Genomic DNA, 25419 nt, shown 5'->3' on the forward strand with positions numbered 1-25419 from the left:
AGATGTTCAACATCATTTGCTATTAAATAATTCAAATTAAAATCACAAGACATCATTACATACGTATAAGACTAAAAGTAAAAAATAACGACAATACTAAATGCTGGCAAAGATATGGAACAGCAATCATTCATTGCTGGTAGGAATACAAAATGGTACAGATACTTCAGAAGATAGTTTGGCAGTTTTTTACAAAACTAAACATAGTCTTACCATATGATCCAGCAATCATGCTCCTTGGTATTTACCCAAGTGAGTTGAAAATGTATGTCCACACAAAACCTGTACGCAGATGTTTATAGCAGCTTTATTCATAATCACCCAAACTTGGAAGCAACCAAGATGTCCTTCATTAAGTGAATGGATAAATAAACTGTGGTACATCCAGACAATTGCATATTATTCAGTGTTGAAAAGAAGTAAGCTAACACACCATGAGAAGACATGCAGGAAACTTAAATGCATATTGCTAAGTGAAAGAAGCCAATCTGAAAAGGCTACAAATTATTATATGATTACAGCTATATGACATTCTGGAAAAGATAAAATTATGGAGGCAATAAAAAGTTCAGTAGTTGCCAGGGGGTTAGGGGGAGGAAGAGATGGTTGGCAGAGCACAGAGGATTTTTAGGGAAATATATAATACAGGATCAATTTAAGAGATTCAATATCCAACTAATAAAATTATCACAAACAGAACAGAGAAAATGGAGGAAAGAAATAGCCAAAGAAGTAATAGAAAAGAATTTTCTCAGAACTGAAGGAAACAAACCTCTACTCGCTGGCCAGCACAATGAAAGAGAAAAGACTCAACCCCAGGACTCATCAAACACAGGGCTAGGGACTGCTGTTTCTCCATATACGGCCTCCAAGTACCCCTCTTATCCCAATTATACACATGTATTTGTTTATTTAAACACAAAAAGACCTCTAATCTGTATGCTTTCTCCCCAGTTATGTAGCATCTACACATCAAAGTAAAATCAGGAACCTAAGTTACATTATCTCAATATACCCTAATCCCAAAGGCCCTTGGGATCAAGTTCAAATGTTTTAGCCTACATTCAACACCCTCCCCATCTCTAATCTGCCTCTTCTCTCTGCCACATCCTGAGCTCCATCAACTGATCTTGTCCCAAACTGTAAAAAGGTGGGGAGAGACACTAAATCCCTCCTAAAACCTTCCCCCATGTTACAGAAATAAGAGAGTGTTCCCCACCACAAAATGTCTGTGTCTGCCCTTGGACACAGAGTTTGCCATTACCATCTCCACACTACGGCCTTCTGGACTACGGCCTTCTGGACATGCCCTGTTCCAAACTTTGGCCCCACTCCTGCTACCTTCCTGCTTCATTTTTCATAGTACTTATCATTTCACTTTACTTTTCTTTCTCTTCTGTAGCTCCAGGAGGGCTGGAGATTCCGTCTTGTGCACGGTTGCCTATAAAGGGTTAAAGAGTGCCTGGTGCTTTGAAGATGCTTGTTATGGGATGAATCGTGTACCCCAACATTCACACTGAAGCTGTACCATGCAGTACCTTGGAATGCGACTATATTTGGAGATACAGCCTTTAAAGAGGTAGTTAAGGTAAAATGAGGTTATGAGGATGGGCCTGATTCCAATCTGACCTCATATTCCACAGCACCCACTCGGAACACCACATCTGTGTCCTGCCAAATGATGACTGTGCGAGCCCCTGCCCCCTCTCTTCTCTCCAACTCGGGTAGCCCCAGGCTTCACCCGTCTTCCAAACAGTCGTTCTCACTTTGCTGCAGCAGCGGCCTCTGGGAAAGGGCCCTTGGGTTTGGGCAGCTCAGCCTGTCAACCCAAGTCTGTCCTTCTGGCACACAGCTCCTCTCTCTTGGAGCCCCTTTGCTTGGCCTGGGTTGGGGGGACCCACCATCTCTTCTCCCTAGGTGCTCTCTGCTTTGATGAGTTTCCTTCAAAAACTCTCCTCAGGCTTCTCTAGCTCCGGATACAGGAGGGTGGATAAAGGAGCAGTCTAGCTGCCTGCCAGCAAGACACACAGGGAGGTGTCTGCAACTGCAGAGAGAATAGGGGTCTTGTCCTTAGCTGTTGTCCAAAACAACAGAAAATGCTCCACTCCACAGGCTGCTGTGCTTTTAGAGGAAACCAAAGGAAGACCTTGAGTAAGTCAGGGTCCTCTCAGGAAACAAAGGGTGAACTCAGCTGTTTGGGTTTTTTTTTTTTTTTAATTCAGAGAATTTAATGAAGGGACTATTTACTTGGGTGTGAACATTAAGAAAACCAACATGGGGCATTGAGGCATCCTGGGGCTAGCAAGGATGACAGCCCTCATCATCCCAGCCTAAGGGGCAAGGGGAGGAAACAGGGTTACTGGAGACAGTGAGGGAGGTTATGGCAGGAGATGTCATCAGGAGGTGGGGGGGAGGGGTGGGGGGGACAGCGGGCACAGCTACGGCCAAAACTGCAGTGCTCATCAGGACAGGAGCCGGGAGAAATACTTCAACCTCTCTCTTCTCCCATCTCCTGCTGGTGTCTCCCATTAGTCAAACCCAGCTGGAAGCCAGGGGCCATGGAAACCCAGCGATGTCCTCCCTACACGGCAGCCCCCACACCGGGCACAGAGGAGGATGTGGGTGGATCAGGGAACACAGAGAACAACCAGCACAGGCCTAACCCAGGGGCGGAAGCCATACCAACTTCAGCAAATGTCCTACCAAAATGACATCGAGGAAGCACAGGGGGTCATCCGTTTTTACTGAGCCATCTGGGTTTGACAATATTACAGCATACATTACGATGACTATTACAGAGGGTATTTAGTGGAGGTTTTTTTGTACATCTGCAGCCACTTCTCCTCCTAGTCTCACACTCGTTTTCTGTATTATAATCAGGGATGCCTCTCTCCCTGAATCAGTCCAGTTTCCATCAAGTAACACTCAGGTTAGGACAATTTGAGTAGCATTTAATAAAAGGACTATTTGCTGAGGTGTAAGCAGGAGATGGCCCCCTATCTCTGGGCTGGTAACACCAGGGCTGTCAACACCCCTAGACCTGAAGCGGGCAGAGGAGGAAGGAGTCACCCACAGTGAGTCAGGAGGCTGTATGGAGATGGCTACCTGGCAGGACTTGAGACTGTTGGCTGAGAAACAAAACCAGCCTGTGGGGACTCTACAAGGAGGGGAATGAATATTCCTACTTCATTCTCCTTCCCGCTGAATCCTGATAAGCTCCTCATTGGCTGGACCCAATCAGAAACCAGAGGGTGAGGCTGGCCTTCTGGGGCCCAGGGCAGTAGGGAGAAAGGTGGGGAGGCAAATGAAAGGTGGCCAACTGCACTCCCCTTGCCAAGGGATGCATAAAATTACCCAAGCAAGGCCAATGGGATGGACCCTCCTCACTCCTGGAATCTGGCAGACAGACAAAGCCATAGCCCTGTGCATTGAGCAGCATCAACCCAACATTGTCCCACCACAGGACCCCCACTGAGGGCCTGCTTTCCAGAGCCCAGGGCAGCCTCAGCTCCCACCCACCCCTAGTCTAGACTCCCAGCAAAGCCTCCCAGCAAAGTCAGAGTTAGTGTCTGTTGTTGGCAATGACAGAATCTAGACACAAACATCTTCATGCATGTGAGTTGGGGGTCTCTTTCAAAAACATCAGCAGGCAGAGCAAACTGATCACTGGGAGGGCTGAGAACCAAGCTCAGGGCTTTGCAGCCTAAGCCTAAGCCAGTGTCACTCAGCACTGTGCTTGCCAAGCCACCACCAACCACCCAGAGAAACGAGGACCCAGACGGCACTGGGGTCACCATCGCCCCAGGAATGGATTCTTCCTGCTTCTGCTTCTCAAATCACTTTCTCCCAAAATGAAACCCAGGACCGTGCATTTTATCAGCTAAACCAAGGCCATGTGCCTTCAATCAAACTGCAAGGAACCCTGGAAATGTGAACACCCAGCATTCTAGTTAGGAGAGGAACACCCCAAACGCGGGAAGAGGTTTCCCATGCTGGGCAGCCAACAAGTAATGTCCCCCAGCTGTATCTGTAGCCTCTTCAACATGTCAGAGTAATTTCCTGCAGACAACACCTTAGAAGGATTACCGACTCTGGGTATGTTATTACCAAATTTCTTTACCACAAAAGTTAAACTAATTTCCAGCCACATCCAGTAAACACAGTGCCTGCTTTGCCGCACCGACACACATTATTAAATTTTTTAAGTAAAAACTAATTGGCAAAATGTAATTGATACCTCGTATCTTAATTCTCTCTTTTCTAGGGGGAGAAGGAGTTTCTATGTTTGCTCATTAGTGGTATTCTCCAAAAGTCTTCAATACTTGACTTTGGACCATTTTAGTATTTGTTTTGATGACTGATTTTTTTTCATTATTTTCCCTTTTATAGACTTGTGTTAAAATTAGCTGGCATTTGCTGAAAGAAGAGATCAGGATTAGATTCAGCTGTGTGTAACAGAAAAAAAAAACAACAGACACTTAAAATACATAGAAGTTTCTTTCTCTCCTGCATAAAAAAGGCCTAGAGGAGGGCAGTCCAGAGCTGTTTTTGTACCGACTCCACAAAGTCATGAGAGGCTTTGCCAGTTCCTCCTCTGCCATTCCCTGATGAGGCCTCATCTTCCTCATCCCCACTGTCCAAGGTGGCAGCTAGAGCTCCAGCCATCACATCCAGCAGGACAGAGGGCAGGATGAAGAGGGACAAGCCACCTACCTTTACAACATACCTGTTGGCATCTTGTTGGCCAAAATTCAGATGTGTGACCTCACCTAGCTACAAGGGAGGCTGGACAATGAGCCCAGATAAAAATCAGGATCTTACTACTGAGAACTAAGGGAAGAACGAGTATTGAGAGCCAGCCAACTGTCTCTTCCACAGGCAAGCATACAAGCTGTGTTGAAGACAACCCATTCATGAGAATCATGTTTATGATGACGATGACGATAGCTAATATTTACTAAATAGCTGCCATTTGTAGGCACTGTTTTAGGAACTTGATATGTATTACTTAATCCTTACCACACCCCTATGAAGTAGATACTATGACTATCCTCATTTTACAGAGGAGGAAACCAAGGCACAGAGAGACTAGGTAATTTTTGCAAGGTCACCCAGCTAACAGGCAACAGAACCTAGATTTGAACTGAGGTAGCCTGACACAAGACACAACTATGAATAGAAGCAATCACAGAACCAAGTCAGGGAGGCCACCTGGGGCTTTGCCAAGGGGCTTATCTATTGACTCAGGAGTGGAGAGATGGGACCTAAGCCAGAGCTGCCTCATCACTTTGCCTTTGAATATTTCATCTGTTCATCCATTCAACACAAATGTCCTTTTGTAATACACCTTACATTTGCAATTCACTGTCCAAAACCTGTGCTTGCCACTCCTTGTGGGGCAGATACTGTATCCTCAGCAGCCAGCATAGCCTATAGCACACAGCACTCAAAAGATATCTGTGAGCCAGGTGTGGTGGCCCTGTAGTCCCAGCTTCTTGGGAGACTAAGGTGGGAAGAACATTTGAGGCCAGTTTAAGACCAGCCTGGGCAACATAGGGAGACCCCCCACCATCTCTACAAAAAAATTAAAAAATTAGCTGGGTGTGGTGGCACACCTGTAGTCCTAGCTCCTTAGGAGGCTGAGGTGGGAGGATCACTTGAGCCCAGGAGCTTGAGGCTGCAGTGAGCTATGATTGCACTTGGGCAACAGGGCAAGGCCCTGACTCTAATATCTTATCTATATATAGATATAAATACGTAAGTGACTGTGCATGTACATATCAAGCCTACTCTGTGCCAGGCTCTGTGATGGGCACTGAGCATGCAGAAATGAGACACAGACCCTGCTCACTTATGGCCAACAAAAGGAGGCAGATGAGCGGGCACCACAAGGAGCAGCACAAAAGAGTGGGGACCTCCATGGTGAAAAGTCTGGAGTGGCTGCACTGTAGTTTATGAGTCACAGCAATAAGGGACAAGATCCTCAAGGTAGGCCAGAGACAGACTTGAAATTCCTTTCATGTCCAAGGTGAAAAACCTAGCCTCAGCCCTGAGGCAATAGGGAGCCATGAGGCTTAAGCAGGGTGACATAATCTGAGAGGCCATCTAGAACAACTCTCCTGGTAGTGTGCCAAGGATAGGAGGAGAGAGCCCAGAAGTAGGGAGATTCAGATGAAGTAAAGTCTGGGAGGTGTGGGAGCCAAAGTGAAGGGTTTGGAAGAAGAAAGGAGGGGTGGAGTGAGGAGAAACAAAAGAGGTCCCATACCCATTGCATGTGAGCCAGACAGATGGGCCAGGGAACTGTGGGAGGGGAAAAGAGTGGGCCTGAGGTGGCCAGAGTGAGGGGGGGCTGGGGAGGGGGACTGGAGAGGGGCCCTGGCCTGAGCTGGGGCAGACAGAGCAGTTGGACGCCAGCAGCCTTGTGCTCATGGCTCAGAAATGTCCCAGGCCTGCCAAGAAACTGCTGCCTCTGTCCCCCCACCAGCCCCAGCCAGGCTCCCACATCAGGAGCTCTGAAACTGTCCCCTCAGCCTTCTGCTCCCCCAGAGTAGGCCTCCCGTCCCCAGAAGCCAGGCATATGACACCCCCACTCTCCCTCAGCCCTCCCCCTCAATGGCTGATGAAACACAGGCCAGGGAAGGAGGGGAAAGAATAAACAGACATCTGCAGGGGGGCCCATCAGGAAGTAGGGGGCAGGCTGCGGCGGGCTGGGGCTGCCTGGGGGTGCCAGGGGGCCCACAGGTCTAGCAGGGTGGGTGGCAGATGGCAGATAGCGGATGGAGTGGGATCCAGGGAACAGTTGGAGCCAGCAGGGAGTTAACATCTGCAGTACTTTGCCCGACAGGACTAATGAGACACAGGTGGTCCCCTGGCTCCAGCCCCACCTCCCAGCCCCCTGATAGTGTAAACTGATGCTGGTTGTCTGGGGTGGGGAGAGGGGGGTTCTGCAGCTACGGGAAGGGGGGCGGGGCTGGGGCGGCTGGCGGGGGCCCAGCGCATAACTCTGGGCGGTTGCAGTCTGGGGCCGCAGACACCCAGCCACTCTGAGCAGAACTGACAGCATGAAGGTACGGGGCCCAGGGTGGGGGGACTCATAGCATGGGGGAACTGAGCCCACTCCAGAGGCCCCTGGCCACAGAGGGCACTATGAAGGCACAAGTTCTCTTGAAACTCGTAAGCTATGAGGGTACATAGCCTGTCCCAGAGAGTGGGGTTACTTGGCGGGCGGGGTGGGGGGGCAGGGAAGAGGGGCCAAACGGCAGGAGAGGGATTCAGGCAAGGGCAGTATGTGCATGCATGGTGGGGGCAAATGCAAAGAGAACAGGGGATCTCTGGAGCTGGGAAGGGGCTGTGCTGACCCTGTCTGCCCATCGCCAGGCACTCCTGGCCCTGCCGCTGCTGCTGCTTCTCTCCACGCCCCCGTGTGCCCCCCAGGTCTCCGGGATCCGAGGAGATGGTAAGCAGCCCCACACTCACAGACGCGGCCTGGCCCACAGGTTGGGCAAGAAGAGGCTGGACTGTCAGAACAGACTGTCAGGGCCGAGCCCCAGCTCTGCAGGACTCAGGTTCCTCCTTTACAAAATGGGGCAGATGGATGACATAAGCATTGCTCATCTCCCTTGAAGAAATCTTCCATGACTCCTTGTGTCAAAGTCCCCCAGCCCCAGGGACTGAGGCAAACCTTGGGGTGCTGAGGTGTCAGTGATGCCATAGTCCCACTCTCCTCACTGTCCCCATGTCCCTACCCCCAGCTCTGGAGAGGTTTTGCCTTCAGCAACCCCTGGACTGTGATGACATCTATGCCCAGGGCTACCAGTCAGACGGCGTGTACCTCATCTACCCCTCGGGCCCCAGTGTGCCTGTGCCCGTCTTCTGTGACATGACCACCGAGGGCGGGAAGTGGACGGTGAGTGGGAGGAGGGAACAGAGGCCAGAGCTGGTTCTAATCCCAGCCCTGTGACCCTGGGCTTCACATATGCGAACCTCAGTTTCTTCATCTTTAAAATGGGGATAATGATACCCACAGCACAGCTTCTGAGCAGCTGCCAACGCTTAATTCTAAGTGCCTGAGGTAGGTGTTTGTTTGTTTTGAGGCGGAGCCTCACTCTGTCATCCAGGCTTGAGTGCAGTGGCTCCATCTCAGCTCACTGCTGGAACCTCCACCTCCCAGGTTCAAAAGATTCTCCTGCCTCAGGCTCCGGAGTAGCTGGGATTACAGGCATGTGCCACCATGCCCAGCTAATTTTTTTATTTTTAGTAGAGATGAGGTTTCACCATGTTGGCCAAGCTGGCCTTGAACTCCTGACCTCAGGTGATCCGCCCGCCTCAGCCTCCCAAAGTGCTGAGATAACAGGCGTGAGCCACCGCACCCAGCTGAGGTAGGTTAATGCACATAAGCCTCACAATAATCCTGGGAAGTAGTGAGGAACTAAAGCCCAGAGAGGTGAAGTAACTTGCCCAGATCCCACAGCTAGGCACTCGAACTCTAGAACGCCTCCCTCTTAGCCTCTTTCCTGCCTCTATACAAAACTGGGTATGAAGAGCCCAGGTGGGTGCTGGCAACTGCTCCACAGGGGGCCTGGTGCCAATTTGGACATTGTTTTAGCAACCCCACTCCCACTACCCCCCCACCCCCAACTCAGTCCTTTAACAAACTGGCCACAGCATCACAGGGTCCATGCTTGAGGTGGGCAGGGCAGGACCAGAACCTTAGCCATTGGACCCTTGATGATCCAGTCTCATCTTCTCTGCTCCAGGTTTTCCAGAAGAGATTCAATGGCTCAGTGAGTTTCTTCCGCGGCTGGAATGACTACAAGCTGGGCTTCGGCCGTGCTGATGGAGAGTACTGGCTGGGTAAGGCAGGGACCAGGTGGGTTGAGGGGCTGCCCCAGGGCCAGGTCCTTGTTAACCAGCTGCCCCTCCTCCCCAGGGCTGCAGAACATGCACCTCCTGACACTGAAGCAGAAGTATGAGCTGCGAGTGGACTTGGAGGACTTTGAGAACAACACGGCCTATGCCAAGTACGCTGACTTCTCCATCTCCCCGAACGCGGTCAGCGCAGAGGAGGATGGCTACACCCTCTTTGTGGCAGGCTTTGAGGATGGCGGGGCAGGTATAACCCGCTGTTAGCTTTGGGAGGGGCTGTGAGGGGAAAGAAGGCAGGGCTGGCCCTGCCCAGTCAGCCCCAACCTCCTTCAGGCCCCTCCTTCAACCCTTCTGGGTCTGGAAGGGCCACAGCTGGCTCCAAACCAGCTCAAACCAACTTGGGCCTCAGCCCTGGGGCGCAGCCATCCTGGCCCTGCTCCAGGCAACTCTGTGGTGGAGCAGCTGTTTCTCTTCATTGCAGAAGCACATCAACCCAACATCTGGCTCAGGGAGGGTGCCCCCATCCCGCCAGGCTGCCACGTGATATCTCTCACAGTCGTCATTGTCACCCTCTCCTGGCCAGCTCGGGGCTCAGTTCCCTGCCTCAGCAGCCCCAACCCTTCTCTCCTCTGCCAGGTGACTCCCTGTCCTACCACAGTGGCCAGAAGTTCTCTACCTTCGACCGGGACCAGGACCTCTTTGTGCAGAACTGCGCAGCTCTCTCCTCAGGAGCCTTCTGGTTCCGCAGCTGCCACTTTGCCAACCTCAATGGCTTCTACCTAGGTGGCTCCCACCTCTCTTATGCCAATGGCATCAACTGGGCCCAGTGGAAGGGCTTCTACTACTCCCTCAAACGCACTGAGATGAAAATCCGCCGGGCCTGAGGGGCTGGCCCCCTCAGGCACCTTTCCTCCCCTGGACACCCATGGTCTCCATGAGTGCTCCCTCTACTGCCCCTGATGCATGCTTCTGCTGATTCCCGAGCACCAACTCCTTACAAGGGGGCCTTGTGGCTCTCAGCCATGCCTCATCCCTGTCACACACCCAGGGCATCCATTCCTAAGCCAGACCCGGCTCCCCTACACCTGAAGTTACACTGCCAGCAGTTCCCCAGGCCTCTTCCGAGAGGCACATGGTTCTAGCCTGGACCTGGCTGGGCTCCATGAGAATGAGTTGCCTCCACCCTGTCCCAAGAGCTGACAGCCAGGAGCCACTCTCCCAGCTGCAGGCCTTTGTGGTCCATCTTGTCCTGCTTCCTCACTGTGGACCCGTCTGGGCCACCCTAGTGTGCTAAGCTGAGCAGTGCAGTGTGAACAGGGCCCAAGGTGTATTCTAGGCCACAGCCCAGCACTCCTCTGGCTGCTCTCAAACCATGTCCCATCTTCAGCCTCCCTCCCACCAACTTACTCCCCTGTGGTGAGTACCGTGGAACCCCAGCCCACCTCACTATCATACTCAGCTTCCCCTGATGGCCCATCCCAGCCCCTGAAGCTCTATGCCAAGAACACAGCTACCGCACACCACCCTGAAACAGCCACAGCCAAGGTAGGCATGCATATGAGGTCTTCCCCATACCCTCTGGGTGTTGAGAGGTTTAGCCACATGAGGGAGCAGAGGACAATCTCTGCAGGGCTGGGAGTGGGTAGGGACTGAAGGTCTCAATAAACCTTCAGAACCTGAATGAACTGGCTTCATACACACAAACATATTTGCTTATCCCCCAAATGTAGGCACCTGGCTCCTCCTTGCTCCCCTGCTGATGGTGTCCTACCCCGAACTCCAAAAATTACACCTGGAGTCAGGTGCAGAAGGGAACCTTGTATTTCACAGGCCTCATTTTGATGGCAAAAAGACAGTGTAATAATAACATAATAATAATAAAAATATAATACTGAAAAGGATTGTTCAGGGGGAGTTGGGGTCTCCCGATCCTGCCATGGCTCGGTGGTGGCTCAGGTGGCTGCTTAAGGCTGAAAGGTGGGTCTGAGATGAACCTGCAGAATAATCCAAGCCGAGCCTCACCTGCTGGGTCCAGGGCTAAAGCCTTTGAGAATGCTCCCATGGATCCTGGAACTAGGTCTACTGTGGCAGCAAGGCACAGGCTGTGGGCCTCAGGGGTCCTGGAGGTCAGGCAGGTCAGCCAGCAGCATTGGGGAGTCCATCTGGATCTCACGCTGCAGGGACTCAATATCGGCAGGGTTCATGCCATGGCCTTCGAGCCAGTCAGCAAGCAGGGAGGCTGAGAGAGAGGCTGAATCTGCCTGGCTGCAGGGGAAGGGAAGGGAGGGGTGCTATTAGCCTAGGCTGGACCCTCACCCATCCCACAGGTGCATGTCTCCTGCACCAGGAACCTCTCCCCACAGTCCCAGTCTAGGAGCTCAGTCCAGCCACCTTACCCATCCTGTGGCCCATCAGCCACGCCCATGTCGAAAGACTGGTTTAAGAATTCCTCCAGGTCAAAGCCAACACCGTAGCCAGCCCCACTGCCCTTTGGTGTGCCTGAGAACACAGGGGGCAGGGGGTCCTCCACCTGCAGGGAATGACAGGTTACAATGCAGACAGACTGAGGTCTGTAGGCCACCCTGTCTCAATGCTGCTGACTACTCCGCCTGGATATCTGGGAGTGCTAACACCAGTCTCGGCAGTCAGTGAGTGCTGGCTGGCCCCACCTCTGGGCTAGGCACTTTGCAGGCCATATTTAACTTGTCTCCTAACAACCTCTTCATTGCCATTATGCTCCTTCTGTGAGCAAGAGGACACGTTCAGAGATAAAGCCCCATCTGCTGCTCAGTTTTTGTGGAACACTGACCACTTCCTGAACCCATTTTCCTTTGGCCCAGACCCAGGTGTCCCCATGGCCTGGGCCTCCCTCTCACCTGTGACTTAGATAGCTGCTGGGTCACAAGGTTGACATCAGGTGACTCTGACATGGAAGACTGAGGGGCTCCCCCGGCGTCTGGGGGCGGCAGGCCAGGTGGGAAGTAAGGCAAAACTCCTGGGGTGCTGGAGCCAGGCAGCCCAGGGGGTGGCACAAGTGACTGGGCAGCCAGGAGGCTGGTGGAGGTGGCAATCTGGGGTGGCGCGGGGACAGGGATGGGCCCAGGAGGGCCAGTGGGGTGGGGTGCAGGGCCAGGGGGTGGGCAGGCAGGCTGGGGTACAGGGCCAGAGGTAGAGCCCGCAGGTTGTGGTTGCGGGCCAGTGGGCTGGGCTACAGGGCCAGGAGGAGGACTGGTAGGTTGGGCTGGGGTTGGCGTTGGCGCTGGGGCAGGGGCCGGCACAGAGGTGGGGGCTGGGGCTGGGGGCCGGGCCATTCGAGTCCAGCGTTCTAACAGGCTTCTGTCATTGTCACTGAGCACTAGTCCAGCCAAGGGGTCAGTGGAGGGGCCCCCAGAGGCCCCAGCCCCCCGTTCCTTTCGCTCCCGCTCCTGCCGCCGTTTCTCCCGCTCCTTGGCTCGTTCTTGCCGCCTCCGCCGCTTCTCCTCCCGCTCCCGCTGGCGCTCCTGGGCTGTCACCGGCTTCCGAGGTTCAGGAGCCTCCAGGGGTGCGCTGGGGCCATCTGCGGGGAAGTTGGGCAGGGGAGAAGGTAAAAGCCTGAAGCCTTGTCCAAGTCCAAGTCTCCCCTCTGCCCACCCGACCTGCCCACAAGGCACCTCTGAGCCGGCTCCTCAAAGACTTGAGCAGGGCAGCTTTAAGGGCAGCCTTAGTATTGTCTGAGATGGCACCCTCTTTCTTTGGTGGGGCAGGCTCACTGGCTGGTGGAGGTGGCTGCAGGGTCAGATCAATAGTGTCAGGTGCAGGGCCAGGGCACGGTAGCGGGGCTGGTGGTGGAGACTCCATGGCACAGTCCCCACTGGGAGCCCAGGGACTGGGCATTTCAACATCTGGACAGCCAGGCTCACTAGCCACAGGCTGTAGAGAAGGCTGGAAGCGGATCTGTTGGCGGATGCCCTCACGCCTTGCATGGAAGTCCTCAATTTCAGCCACAATGGCCTCCTTAATGCGCTCCCGAGTGAGGGCTTCGCGGTCAAAGGCAAAGTCAAAGGGCGGGGCACAGTCAGGCTCATCATCAGGATCATGGTACTTGGCCAGGAAAGGGTGGCGAAGGGCAGCAGCTGCTGAGATGCGGGCGCTGGGCTCAAAACGCAGCATGCGACCCAGCAGTGATAGGGCCTGGCGGTCGGCACCTGGGTACACTGTCTCCCAGGGCACAGGCTGGCGTGGTGGCAAGCTCTGGATATAGGCCCGCACCCTCTCAGCCCCCACAGCCTGAATCACGGCTGGTGATGGGGTACCCAGCACCATCATGATGAGCTGTAGCTGGTGTACATAGTTTTTGCCTGGGAAGAGCTGGCGCCGGGCCAGCATCTCACCAAAGATGCAGCCCACAGACCAGAGGTCAATAGCCTGTGTATACTCATGCAAAGAGAGCATGAGCTCGGGCGCACGGTACCAGCGCGTGGCCACATACTCCGTCATGAAGTACTGATGTTCAGCGGGCGAGGTGCACAGGCCACGAGCCATACCAAAGTCACCAATCTTGAGCTCACAGTTCTCATTCACCAATAGGTTGGAGGGCTTGAGGTCACGGTGGATGACCTGAGCCGAGTGCATGTACTTCAGGCCCCGCAGCAGTTGGTACAGGAAGTAGCGCACGTGTTCCAGTGTGAGGGGCTGTGAGGAGTGGATGATCTGGTGCAGGTCGCTTTCCATCAGGTCCAGGACCACGTAGCTGGAAGGGGAAGGAAGGAGAGAAGCATGGGTTGGCCTGATCACACTCCAGGGACAAGCCCCATCCTCACCACACCCTTCCGATTCCAGACAGGTAACAGCCTTACCCTGGGACCCCGTAGGGGCTGACGGCATGGTATAGAAGAAGAGCATCACGTTTTAGATTCTCTACGACTTTTCCATGAACTTGGTTAAATCACTTTTGTCTCCAGACCTAGTTTCCCCATCAGATAAAAGATGGGGTTGGACTACACCAGGGCTGGCCAATAGGTTTCCTTTTGGGGCTATCTCCATTGTTTGGTAGTGGCAGCTTGAAGAACTATGATGAAAATTGACCAGGCTTGTCCACTGTCTGTAGGAAAGTGCTCTGTGATTGATTAGTGAAGTCTGCTATGGGAATAGGAGGGTGTGGTCATAGTAGGAATGTCCTACATTTGACATCCTATATACTAAGATTCTATAAAACTGTAAAATCATCTGTACACTTCTTGAGGAATAACAGTCGTCCCTGGCAAAACTCTAAAGAACTGGTCCTAGAACTGCGGGAATTTTCCCAGCCTGCTTCAGATTAGATTCAGCTGCCTTTCCAGAACTTCGGCAACATGGCTGCAGCCTTCAGAAAAGTCCCAAGTCTGGCTCCCTCTCCCATCCCGCTTCTTACACAGATTTGAATTCGCCATAGGGCACGGTGGGCCTCAGGATGTCCTTGATGGCGATGATGTTGTCGTGCTTAAAGTGCTTGAGGATCTTCAGCTCCCTGAGGGTCCGCTTGGCATTGGTCACCACATCGAAAGCATTAGGGATCTTCTTGATGGCCACCTGCTGGCCTGAGGAGCAGGGAACAGGGACATACCAGAGGATACCTTGGAGAAACTGCAGAGTCGACTCAGCCCCTATCAACACCTCCCTTCTAGGATGCAAATGACAACAGCTACCAAGTACTGGGTACCTACTATGTGCCAAGCCCTGTGCTAAGCATGTTACCTACATTATTAAATGTTACCTTCACAACTCCCCTACAGGGCAGGTCCCAATAGGTCAACGTTAAAGAGAAGGAAATATGGCTTAGTAACTTGTTGGAGGTTGCACGGATGCCCAGTGGTGTAGTTCAGGCTCTTATGCCTACACCCTCTCCATCTCAGACCTCACCCATCCCACCACCAGTTCCTTATGCCAGTGTCTGGCTCCAGAACACATTTCTCTCTTAGACACGAAGGACTGGCTCTCCATTCTGGTCTAACTGGGACTATCATTTTCCTAAGGAGGAAGTAGGCAGGCAGGATGGCAAAACCACCAGGCCGGAGTTTCAGAGAACCGAGCCTCCCCGGAGCCTGGCAGGCAGAAGGCCCTGGTCAGTGTGTGTTGACTGGAGCCAGAACTCGCACCCCGCTTTCCTTCCCGGCTGTCTGGGACAGGCCAGTTTCCCACTCCCTGCGACGCTGCCACATCTGGGAGGCGACGGCTCAGGAAGCTCACCGGTGAGGCGGCGGCGGGCGGAGGACACCACTCCATAGGCCCCGTTGCCTATGGTCTCGATGATCTCGTACTCGTCGCCCACGTCAAAGGTCACATCGAAGGAGCGGGCTTTAAGCAGGGCCAGGTTCTTGGCCGCTACAGAGGCAGCGGTGTGGGCGGGTTCGGCCTTCACGGGCCCGGGGGGCTCCGCAGAGCCGTCCTCGCCGTCTTCCTCCTTCAGAGGCTCGGCCATGGTGTCTGTGTGGAGACTCGGGTGAGGAGAGGACCACCTACCGTGGGCCTCAGTGTCCCCTCTGCGGGCTGGGGAGCAGGACCAGGGAACTTCCCAGTTTCCTAAGCCGACAAGGGCAGAAGCGCGCGGCTGGTTCGTTCCAGACTCGCTACCCGAGGGGTCCGGGCCCAGAGCCGGGGGCCCGCCAGGGTCGGGGGAGGGGGAGGCGAGGCGCGGGCCAGGAAGAAAGGGAGGGGCGGGGCACCTGGGTTTCCTCAGGGCCGCACTCACCCCCGCGCCTCCTCAAGGCTTTCAGAGGTCCCGAGGCTCGCCGGCCTCCCGTCCCCAGCGCGGGGGTCTCCGAGGGTGGCTCACTTACTTGTTCAAAGGCCGCAGCCACCACCTCAGCGTCTCGAGCTGCCCTGTCCGTCCCCCTCCGCCCCGCCTCCCAAGGCCACGCTCCCTCCAGCTCCTGGCCAATCGCTGAGCTACTTCTGCGGAGGGTCCTGCCCCTTCTACCTACTGCGTCCAATCCTAGCCCACCGGCCGAGAAAGCCACGCCTGGCGCGCGCCGCTGTCCAGCTCGCCGGCGGGAGCCGCCCAAAGGGTGCCCGGCACTTCGCAGCGTTGTGCTCCCCGCCCTGCACCGCCGTCAAACGCATGCGCACTGGCAGTCGGGCGCCAAGTGAATGGAAGGCAACGCCCCTGCACGTAGCGCGCGCGTCCCCATGAAGCTCTCAAGCTCATCCGGCCAATCACAGCTAGTCCCGCGAGCTCGGGGAACTGCCCGGCCTGAGATACCCAGGACTGGGACTGTTACCTTGGCTACTGGCTCCCGAAGTCCCCTTCCGCCCAGGGAATTGTGTCCACCATTTTCTTGGTCCCAGGAGCTCTGGGAATGTGTCATCCCCGGTAGAGGGTGCCCGTCACGGCCAACCACAGAGATCCCGGTCCTCCGGCGTTCTAGAGCGTCCGGCCGAACCCTCCACTGACTTCCGGTGGCTGAGCCTCTCCGCAGCTTCCGGCCAAGTTGGACCGCAGCTGGCGGTTTCCTGGCTTGCAGGTATGTTCTCTCCGCTCGTTTGTCTGTCCCGCGATTCCCGTGCTTTGGGCTGCAGCGGAGTTAACCGAGGCGGCCGCCCAACCTGTGCACCTCTGCGGAGCCCGCGGGTGGGCGGAGCCCTCGCTGGAACCGAGTTGTCCCGACCCACCCCAAAATCCGATAGTTGATTCGTTCATTCATGTAGCAAATGTTTATGGAGCACCGCCCCTCTAAGGCTCAGTGCCGGGAGGCGAAGGTGGACATGGTGGATACTGTGAGCTGGCAGGAAAGGTTTTCTAAAGGGAGCTCGAGGTAGGGCCGAAAAGAAGTGAAGAATTTTGGTTTCACTCCTAGGCGGCTTCTAGAAAAAAGCAATACGTATGCATATTCGTACCTACCTCCCCTTTCGTGTACAAAATGTAGCATATTATGCTCTTTTCCTGAAGATCATTCCATATCAATAACTGGAGGGGTCCCTCACTTTTAAACAACTTTTAATAACATACCGTAAAACTCATCCTTTTATAGTGTACAATTCAGTGTTTTTTGGTATATTCACAGTTGAGCAGCCGTCATCACTACCTAATTTTAGGTAGAGTGGTTTATGGAACATTTTCATCGCCCCTAAAAGAAACCTATGTGAACCAAGTATCTGAGACAAGTCTCAAGTCAATTTAGAAAGTTTATTTTGCCAATGTTAAGGACATGGTGGTGACAGCCTCAGGAGGTCCTACAACATGTGCCCAAGATGGTCGGGGCACAGTCAGCCTTTATACATTTCAGGAAGACATAATACATAAGTCAATACATGCAAGATTGACATTGATTTGATGTGCTTATTGGCCATTTGTCTCCTTTGGGGAAATGTCTGTTCAATGTCTATTCTGGAAGGGCGGGACAACTCAAAGGGGAGGGGCTTCCAAGTCACAGGTAGATTTAAACATATCCTGATTGGCAGTTGGTTACAAGAGTTATTATCTATAGAAAGGAATATCTGGGTTATGATAAGGGGTTGTGGAGACCTAGGGTTTTTTGGTTTTTTATTTTATTTTATTTTATTTTATTTGAAGAGTGAGTCTCACTCTGTTGCCCAGGCTGGAGTGCCAGTGGTGCAATCTCAGCTCACTGCAACCTCCCCCTCCTGGTCTCCTGCCTCAGCCTCCCGAATAGCTGGGATCACAGGCATGAGCCATCAAGCCCGGCTTTTTTTTTTTTTTTTTTTGTATTTTAGTAGAGATGGGGTTTCACCGTGTTGGCCTGGCTGGTCTCGAACTCCTGACCTCAAGTCATCCACGCCCCCCCACCCCCGGCCTCCCAAAGTGCTGGGATTACAGGCGTGAGCCACTGCACCTGGCCAGGAGACCTAGATTTTATTATGCAGTTGAAGCCTCCCAGTAGCAGGCTATAGAGAGAATAGACAAATATTTCTTATCAGACTTAAGGTCAGTGTTGATGTTAATGTTGGAGGGGTATAATAAGGCATGTCCAACTCCCACCTCCCATCGTGGCCTGAACCAGTCTTTCAGGTTAAATTTTAGGGTGTGCTGGCCAAGGAGGGAGTCCATTCAGATGGTTGCAAAGGGCCTTCTAATTTTATTTTTGGTTTATACCCATTAACGGTCACTCCTCATTCCTCTTTCACCTGAGCCCTTGCAACCACTGAACTACTTTCTGTCTCTATGGACTTGCATATTGTGGATACTCTATACTAATGGAATCACACGCTGTGTAGTCTTTTGTGTTTGGCTTATTTCACTTAGCATAAAGTTCATGTTGTCATATTAGCACTAATTTTTATGGCCAAATATATTGCATTGTTTAGATATACCATATTTTGTTTATCCATCAGTTGATGAACATTTGGGTAGTTTCAACTTTTTGGCTATTATGAATAATGCTTCTGAGAACATTTACAAGTTTTTTTGTGGACATGTTTTCATTTCTCTTGGGAGTGGGATTGCTGGGTCACATGGTAAACTATTAACTTCTTGAGAAAGTGCCAAGCTGTTTTCTCCAGCAGTTGCACCATTTTACAAATTCACCAGCAATATTTAAGAGTTCCGATTTCTCCACATCCTCACCAACACCTCTTTTCTTTTTTTGATACTGAGTCTCACTCTATCGCCCAGGCTGGAGTGCACTGGCACGATCTCGGCTCACTGCAACATCTGCACCCCAGGTTCAAGCAATTCTTCTCCCTCAGCTTCCCGAGTAGTTTGGATTACAGGTCCCCACCACCATGTCCAGCTAATTTTTATATTTTTATTAGAGATGGGGTTTCACCATGTTGGTCAGGCTGGTCTCGAACTCCTGACCTCAAGTGATCCACCTGCCTCAGCCTCCCAAAGTGCTGGGATTACAGGCATGAGCCACAGTACCTAGCCTTATTATTATTATTATTTTTAAATTATAGCCATCCTAGTGGGTGTGAAGTGATACGTCATTGTAGTTTTGATTTGCATTTCCCTAATGACTAAGGATGTTTTCACGGTTTATTGGCCATTTGTCTCCTTTGGGGAAATGTCTGTTCAATATCTATTCAAATCCTTTAACCTTTTTTTTTTCTTTCTTTTTGAGACAGGGTTTCACTCCAGCCCAGGCTAGAGTGCGGTGGTAGGATCTCAGCTCACTGCAGCCTCCACCTCCCAAGCTCAAGTGATTCTCCTGCCTCAGCCTCTCAAGTAGCTAGGACTACAGGCGCACATCATTGCACTCAGCTAATTTTTGTATTTTTAGCAGAGATAGGGTCTCACTGTGTTGGCCAGGCTAGTCTTGAACTCCTGAGCTCAAGTGATCCACCCACGTCAGCCTCCCAAAGCGCTGGGATTACAGGCATGAGCCACCGCATCAGCCCTTTGTCCATTTTTAATTGGATTATTTGCCTTTTTATTGTTGAGCTGTCAGAGTTCTTTATACATTCTAAATAAAAGTCCCTTATCAGATGATTTACAGATACAGATATTACCTTATTAGATGATTTACAGATATTTACTTCCCATGATTTACAGATATTTACTTCCATTTCTCAGGTCGTCTTTTCACTTTCTTGATAACATCCTCTGTTCCACAAAAGTTTTTAATTTTGATGAAGTCCAGTTATCTGTTTTGTCTTTTGTCACTTGTGCTATTGTCATATCTAAAAAAAAAGCACTCATTTTTACAGCTGCATGATATTCCTTTACGAATATAACCTATTTAACCAAGACCCCCTAGATAGACATTTAGATGAGTTCAGTTTTTTCACTATTGCAAACAATGCTGCAGTAAATTTTCTTGAACACATCATTTTGCACACAGCAAGTGTATATGCAGAAAGAATACCAGAAGTGGGAGTGTCAAGTTAAAGAGTATTGTTCTTACAATTTTAGTAGCTAATGTCAAATTTCTATCCTTAGAGATTATACTGATTTAGACACCCACCAGTGGTATGAGAGAATGACTCACACGGTGCTTTTTAAAAGCTTGGAATTATTTGCCCGTCAAAAATGGGGAGATTTGCCATAAGAATCCTGATTTTTGCTTTCTTTTGGGAAATCAGATCAGCATTTCTACGTAGCCATCGAACTGTGACCCCGCCATTGAAAGAACATGTGCTCTCTAATTCACCACAGTCCCTGCCACTCCCTGACAGCCTCCCCAGCACAGGCCAAGGGTCAGATGCTACTTATCATTGTGCTTTCACAACTGTTTTCTACATCTTATTAAAAGCAGGAAAACAAAAGAGGCTGAGATGACATGTGTTTCAGGAAAAGAAAGACCAAGTACATCTTTTTGTGGGAACAAAGACAATCTCATGTGTTATAAACAGATACTCCACTCACTTGGCTCACATTTCCTGCATGGCCACAGTGGGCATTTGAGTTCAAGATTTCTGGTTTAGGTTACCAAAAGCCTCTGAACTAATCTAAATGTCTACCTAGGATTTTTGAGTAGACAAATGCTCTTCAGAGCTGCCTTCCTGAAAGGTATTTCTGGCAGACATCATGGAGGGTATACATGAAGGCAGAGCATGCCTTGATTAGAAGACAGACGTGGGATTGGGTGCGGTGACTCACGCCTGTAATCCCAGCACCCTAGGAGGCTGAGGCTGGGGTATCACCTGAGGTCAAGAGTTTGAGACCAGCCTGGCCAAATGATGAAACCCTGTCTCTACTAAAAATACAAAAATTAGGCTGGGCGTGGTGTCTCAATCCCAGCACTTTGGGAGTCCGCGGCAGGTGGATCACCTGAGGTCAGGGGTTTGAGACCAGCCTGACCAACATGGTGAAACCCTGTCTCTACTAAAAATACAAAATACAAAAATTAGCTGGGCATGTTGGCAGGCGCCTGTAATCCCAGCTACTCGGGAGGCTGAGGCAGGAGAATTGCTTGAACCCGGGAGGTGGAGGTTGCAGTGAGCCGAGATGGTGCCACTGCACTCCAGCCTGGGTGACACAGTGAGACTCTGTCTCAAAAAAAAAAGTAAAAAAAGAGGTATATAAAGGGGTAAATGCAGGACATGTGATGGTGTCCATTTCTAGCAATGGAGATGTCACCAAAATGAGGAACCAAGAAGCAGAACAGGTTGGGGGGTGCTGATGTGCTTTGAGACTCTTTTAGTCATCTGTGACATGGTAATTATTATCTCTAATCCAAGCCCTGGAGACCTTCCTGAGCCCCAGAACCTTACCCTCATTTCAGGGACATCCATCACGGCAGTGGGCATCCCTTTTTGTCAGTCCCAGCATGGGTTCCAGGGTAGGCTCCCATTGGACAGGCTCAGCATGGGGGAGGGGGGGTATGCTGATTGGCCAGACCCGAATCACCTCTCCACCTCTGGAAGTGGCGCAGGGAGTCCGACTCAGCCAAACTCCTCAGACCACATATGTGAGGGCCATTTCCCCACAGGAAACCTGAGTTTTCAGGAAGGTGGATGGATGTGGGTCAGCAGAAATAATAGATGTGCCCGACTGTTCGCACCCCTCTGCCGCAAGAGTGGGTGTGGTTAAAAACTTTGAGGAGCGCAGGTGAATTGTCCGAGCGGGGTGCCGCTCTGCTGATGTTACTGCCTCCCTTCCAATCCCATGCTCTTAAGTTTTACGAAGGCACGCTTTGGTTTCAGAAACACTTGGGTTTGAATCCAGCTCCGTCACATGGAGGCCAGGGCATCCTTTCTTGTCTGTACTGTGTGCTGGGGTCAGAGCCATGAGCACAAGTCCCAGCTTTCTCTGATGAGGGAAATCTGTGACAGGCACCGAGATGGGGGGCCGGCCCTGGGGAGCTAAGAATGGGCCCTTTGCCCAGCACAGGAAGTCAGGAAGGGGCCCTGGAAGTGACATGTAAGTCAGGACCTAATAGACGAGCATGCGGCAGCAGAGGGACAGTGGGGGCAAAGGACACAGAGCTGATGCGGATGAGAGTGTGGCACATCTCAGGGCCACGAGAAGGCCAGAGGGAAGTGGCAGGAGGGAGGGGGTCACAGAGACATGGAGACGAGAAAGTTAGGCAGGGGTGAGACCATTCAGGGCCCCAAGGCCATGCAGGTAGCCAAGACTGACAGCCCTGACCTCGAGTTCCTCATCTGTGAAGTGGGGATGTTCAGATCCACCTGGTTGCATTGTTTTGTGGACTCGAGGAATTATATCTGCAGGGGCACCTGACACAAGGTCTGGCCCTTTACCCGCACTGCAGCAGCCGCCCTTGTTAACGCTGTCCCCGCTCCGCCCAGTCCCTGCGGTGTTCCAGCAGCATCTTCAGTGTGTAAGCGTTTCTACCTTCATCTTTCTCCGAGGGGGACTCGGGTGATGCATCATTGTCCCTGGTTACAGGTGACAAAATGGGCTCAACTGTGGGAGGGGCCTCTGTTTGTAGGACTCCCTGCACCAGGTTTTCCTTCTTTACACACACACAGCTCTCTGATTAGTACCAGCAGCCACAAGTAATCCGGTTCAGTCACCCAGTGCGTGGCTGGGGCATCCAGGAGGAAGCCCAAGTGGCCAAACCACAACCCACACCCATGTCTGTGGCAGCCTCTCCCACAGCCCACACTCTGAAGAGCAGGCAGTTGTCTTTCTGCAGGACCCCCACCCCTTCCCCTTCCCTGCCTTCCTTGGCAGGCCCTCCTGCTCCAGGGGCCATCTACCTGCTAGGACAGTCCTGGGAAGGATGGATTGTCCCTGTTTCATGAAGGGAGGCCAGTTTAACAGATGAATCTGCCAAGGACACTGTCTCTTCCCAACAGGGGTATTGCAGGCACCAATGGAACAGGTTGGGGAGGAGAGTTTGGGACCAAGAACACCCATGAACCCTTAGAAGCCACCATAGAGGTGAGGACTGAATTGTAATCCCATCAGCTGGTGACCTTAGGCAAGTCTCGGCCCTCTCTGAGCCTCAGTCTCACTTCTGCAAAATGGGAGTAGTGATCTGTTCCCCGGTCATGCAGGAAGGAATCTCGCCAAGGCTGAAAGTGGGGTGTTGATCTAAATCATAACTGGTTCCAGGCGCCTATACACACACGTTGACACACAGACAACACTCTTAGGTACAGGTTTACATTCACACACAAAGATTTGCACAAACACGCACAGAGATTTGCACAAGCACACACCCAGGGCACAGGTGCACACACCCAGGGCACAGGTACACACAAGCTACTGGGACATACATGCTAGGTACACACACGGGACTTGCACACAAAAATCCATACACAGGACGCACAGCCACACACACACTCCTCCCTCCCTCCAGTGCTGCTGCCTGTTCGCTCTGCCTCAGCACACACAGTGGCCAGGGCCACCTGCCTTCTTCTCCCTGTATCAGGAAAATCGCAGGGGATGATTGCATCTAAAAGTGCCTTACATGCAGGGGCTCAGGGTGAGCAGGGTTCACCCAGAGAGGTGAAGGCACCAAAGCAGTGGAAAGCAGTGGGGCTTGATGGGCAGGGTGGGCTTTGTTGTGGTTGACCTGCCCATAGGACGTGGAGGATCCAGGCCTTCAGAATTGACCCCTGCCTTGGCTCAGCTCAGTGTGGCATTTGCATGCGGCCCTCCCCTTGGGAAAGGGACTGCCCCTGAGGCCAGCCTATGAGCTGAGTGTGGTTTTGGTGGAGGAAAGGGCAGGAAGCCGCATCTGGGAAGTGGCTGCCCATGGCTTCCAGAGGCCTGGCTGGGTGGCTGACCTCACGGCCAGATGGCTCCAGACACCTCTCGGGGCCTCACCCCTGCTTCCACCATTCAGCACAGCCAGGCTGACCACAGACCTGGGTGGGGGAACCTGGTCACATCCTGTCACCACGCCTGGAGTTCCACCATTGGTGCTGCAGTCCTCTGTGGTCCCAAGAGAGCCCAGCAGCTGAGCAAACACACTGAGGCTGACATCGCCCATCCCAGAACATTCCCCAAGGCCTGTGTTTGCCTCCCAGAAAGATCCCAAGTCTGTGAGGGACACACACAGCACATGTCATCGAGATGTCAACCACACAGCCACATGCCCCTTCTCCTGGCCCTCTGCTCTTCTCTGGAATGGTGGTATCTCCAGGCTCAGCCAGGGGCCGTCTCCTCTGAGGGTTGTTCTCCCTGAGCTCCAGATCCAACACCCAGTTGTCCTACGACATCTCCCCCGTGTGCACCCTGAGAAGCCACTCTGCACAGTAGCCAGAGCAGTCTTTCAAAAAACAACTCAAATCGTGTTCCTGCAACAGCTGCCCCATCTCATGGAATAAAATCCATCACCAAGGCTTGCAAGGCCCTGCCCATGAAGAATGAAAGGGAGATGGGAGGTGGCCGTCGGTGAAGTACCCAAGTTCTCTGAGTCCAGGGTGTGGTGACAACTCTAGCTTGTCTGGTTTCCTGTGAGATCATCATTTCACCCATCGGTGGTGTGCTCCCTGCCCAGTTTCCTCTCTCAATCTGCAGGAAAAGCCTGTAGGAAATGACTGAGGGGCGGGTGTGGTCCAGGGTGAGTTGGGGTGTGGGCCATGTTTGGCGGGGCACTAGGTAGGAATCCTGCTCTGAACATCTCAGGAGGAGGGAATGGCCATGGGGTGGGCGGAATCACACAGCGAGTCTTGCAGAAGCAATCGTGAATCTCCATCTTCCACCTGCCACCTGGGTTGCTAGCTAAAATACAGGATACCCAGTGTTTTAAGTTGGAATTTCAGATAAACAACAAATAATTCTTTAGTTAGGTATGTCCCAAGTAGTGCATGCATCCTGTATTTTTCTTTGCTAAGTCTGGCAAACCTACCTGGATGACCACATCTGCCTGCTCCTCGGCCTCTCAGCTTTCCCCCCACACCCACACAGAGGGACCCTGTAAAAACCCAACTCACTTAACCTCCAGCCACTCAGGCACTGGGTGATCTGGGCCTGGCAAGTTCTCTGACCTCATCTCCTACCCCCAGTGATGTGCTGGTAAAGTAGCACGTCCCGTTTTCTGAGAAAAAATAAAATATAAAATAGTAAAGCCCTGATTGTAGCATTGGCCAATTTCCTTGGTGTAAATATTCCTTCCGTGGCTGATTGCAAGCTATGAGCATGACACACCGAACGCGGCGCTGGGAAGAGGTGCACAGTTGTCTCAGTGCAGGCAGGCTCCAGACTGCCCCTCCCTCCATGCAGGGCCTTTGCACCGACTATGCTCTTTGCCTGGATGTACACACCCCCAGATCCGTGCATGACTCAACCCTTCACTTCTTTCTGGACTTTGCTCCAATGTCTTCTCCTGAGAGGAGAATTGCTTGTCTACCATAACCCTATACGCTCCCCCATCCCTCGCTAGCTCTTTGCCATGCTTCATGTTTTTTCTTCATAGCAGTTCTCAAGAACAAAAAAAGAATGTCATCCACTTCACTATTTCTCAGAGGGGGAAAATGTAGCTCTTAGAAACAAGCATCCTAGAACCGTCAGAGGTGCTTATACTCAGTAACATCCAGTGTAAGAAACAGAACTCATGGTTCTGGGTTTGTTTTTGTTTTGTAAGAGATGGGGTCTTGCTCTGGCACCAAAGCTGAAATACAGTGGCGCCATCAGTTCACTGCCTCCTCAAACCCTGGCTCAAGCGCTCCTCCCGCCTCAGCCTCCCAAGTAGCCAGGGTCACAGGCCCACACCACCACGCCTG

At 52.2% G+C, this 25419-nt stretch overlaps 2 protein-coding genes and 1 long non-coding RNA gene across 14 annotated transcripts in view; 2 read left to right on the forward strand and 1 right to left on the reverse strand.

The window, feature by feature from the left end:
• MAPK7 (mitogen-activated protein kinase 7) overlaps positions 1–16245 on the reverse strand; it is a 33123-nt gene extending 16878 nt beyond the window's left edge. For 2 of the 11 annotated variants that reach the window (XR_010133849.1, XR_010133848.1), the window contains exons 1-8: positions 15804–15949; positions 15070–15306; positions 14255–14420; positions 13701–13718; positions 12516–13594; positions 11742–12421; positions 11262–11395; positions 10888–11130 (exon numbers count right to left, since the gene is read on the reverse strand). Coding sequence is in view for 8 of the 11 variants with exons in the window: in XM_063706596.1 (XP_063562666.1) it covers positions 10977–11130; positions 11262–11395; positions 11742–12421; positions 12516–13594; positions 13701–13718; positions 14255–14420; positions 15070–15306; positions 15804–15942 (2607 nt within the window). In the remaining 3 variants the exon portion in view is untranslated. Of the gene's footprint in view, positions 1–10663; positions 11131–11261; positions 11396–11741; positions 12422–12515; positions 13595–13700; positions 13719–14254; positions 14421–15069; positions 15307–15571; positions 15745–15803; positions 15950–16100 lie in introns of those variants that run through there. The other 9 variants (XM_063706600.1, XM_063706596.1, XM_063706599.1 and 6 more) reach the window with 9 other exon arrangements.
• Positions 6612–10763, forward strand: MFAP4 (microfibril associated protein 4). 2 transcript variants are annotated; one of them, XM_004042133.4, is made up of 6 exons: positions 6612–7067; positions 7378–7456; positions 7752–7906; positions 8757–8853; positions 8930–9112; positions 9502–10763. In XM_004042133.4, the coding sequence occupies exons 1-6, from the start codon at positions 7062–7064 to the stop codon at positions 9747–9749; spliced, it is 768 nt and encodes a 255-aa protein (XP_004042181.1). In that variant the 5' UTR covers positions 6612–7061; the 3' UTR covers positions 9750–10763. The 2 variants fall into 2 exon arrangements, with proteins under 2 accessions (XP_004042181.1, XP_063562673.1); XM_063706603.1 differs by having other exon boundaries at positions 7026–7173.
• A 60-nt stretch (positions 16246–16305) lies between the features above and the next one.
• Positions 16306–24767, forward strand: LOC134758548 (uncharacterized). Its single transcript, XR_010133852.1, has 2 exons — positions 16306–16343; positions 18904–24767. It is a non-coding gene; the product is annotated as an uncharacterized lncRNA (long non-coding RNA).
• Positions 24768–25419: the final 652 nt, after the last annotated feature.

The sequence above is a fragment of the Gorilla gorilla genome, chromosome 4 (assembly GCF_029281585.2).
Source record: "Gorilla gorilla gorilla isolate KB3781 chromosome 4, NHGRI_mGorGor1-v2.1_pri, whole genome shotgun sequence".
Lineage (NCBI taxonomy): Eukaryota > Metazoa > Chordata > Mammalia > Primates > Hominidae > Gorilla > Gorilla gorilla.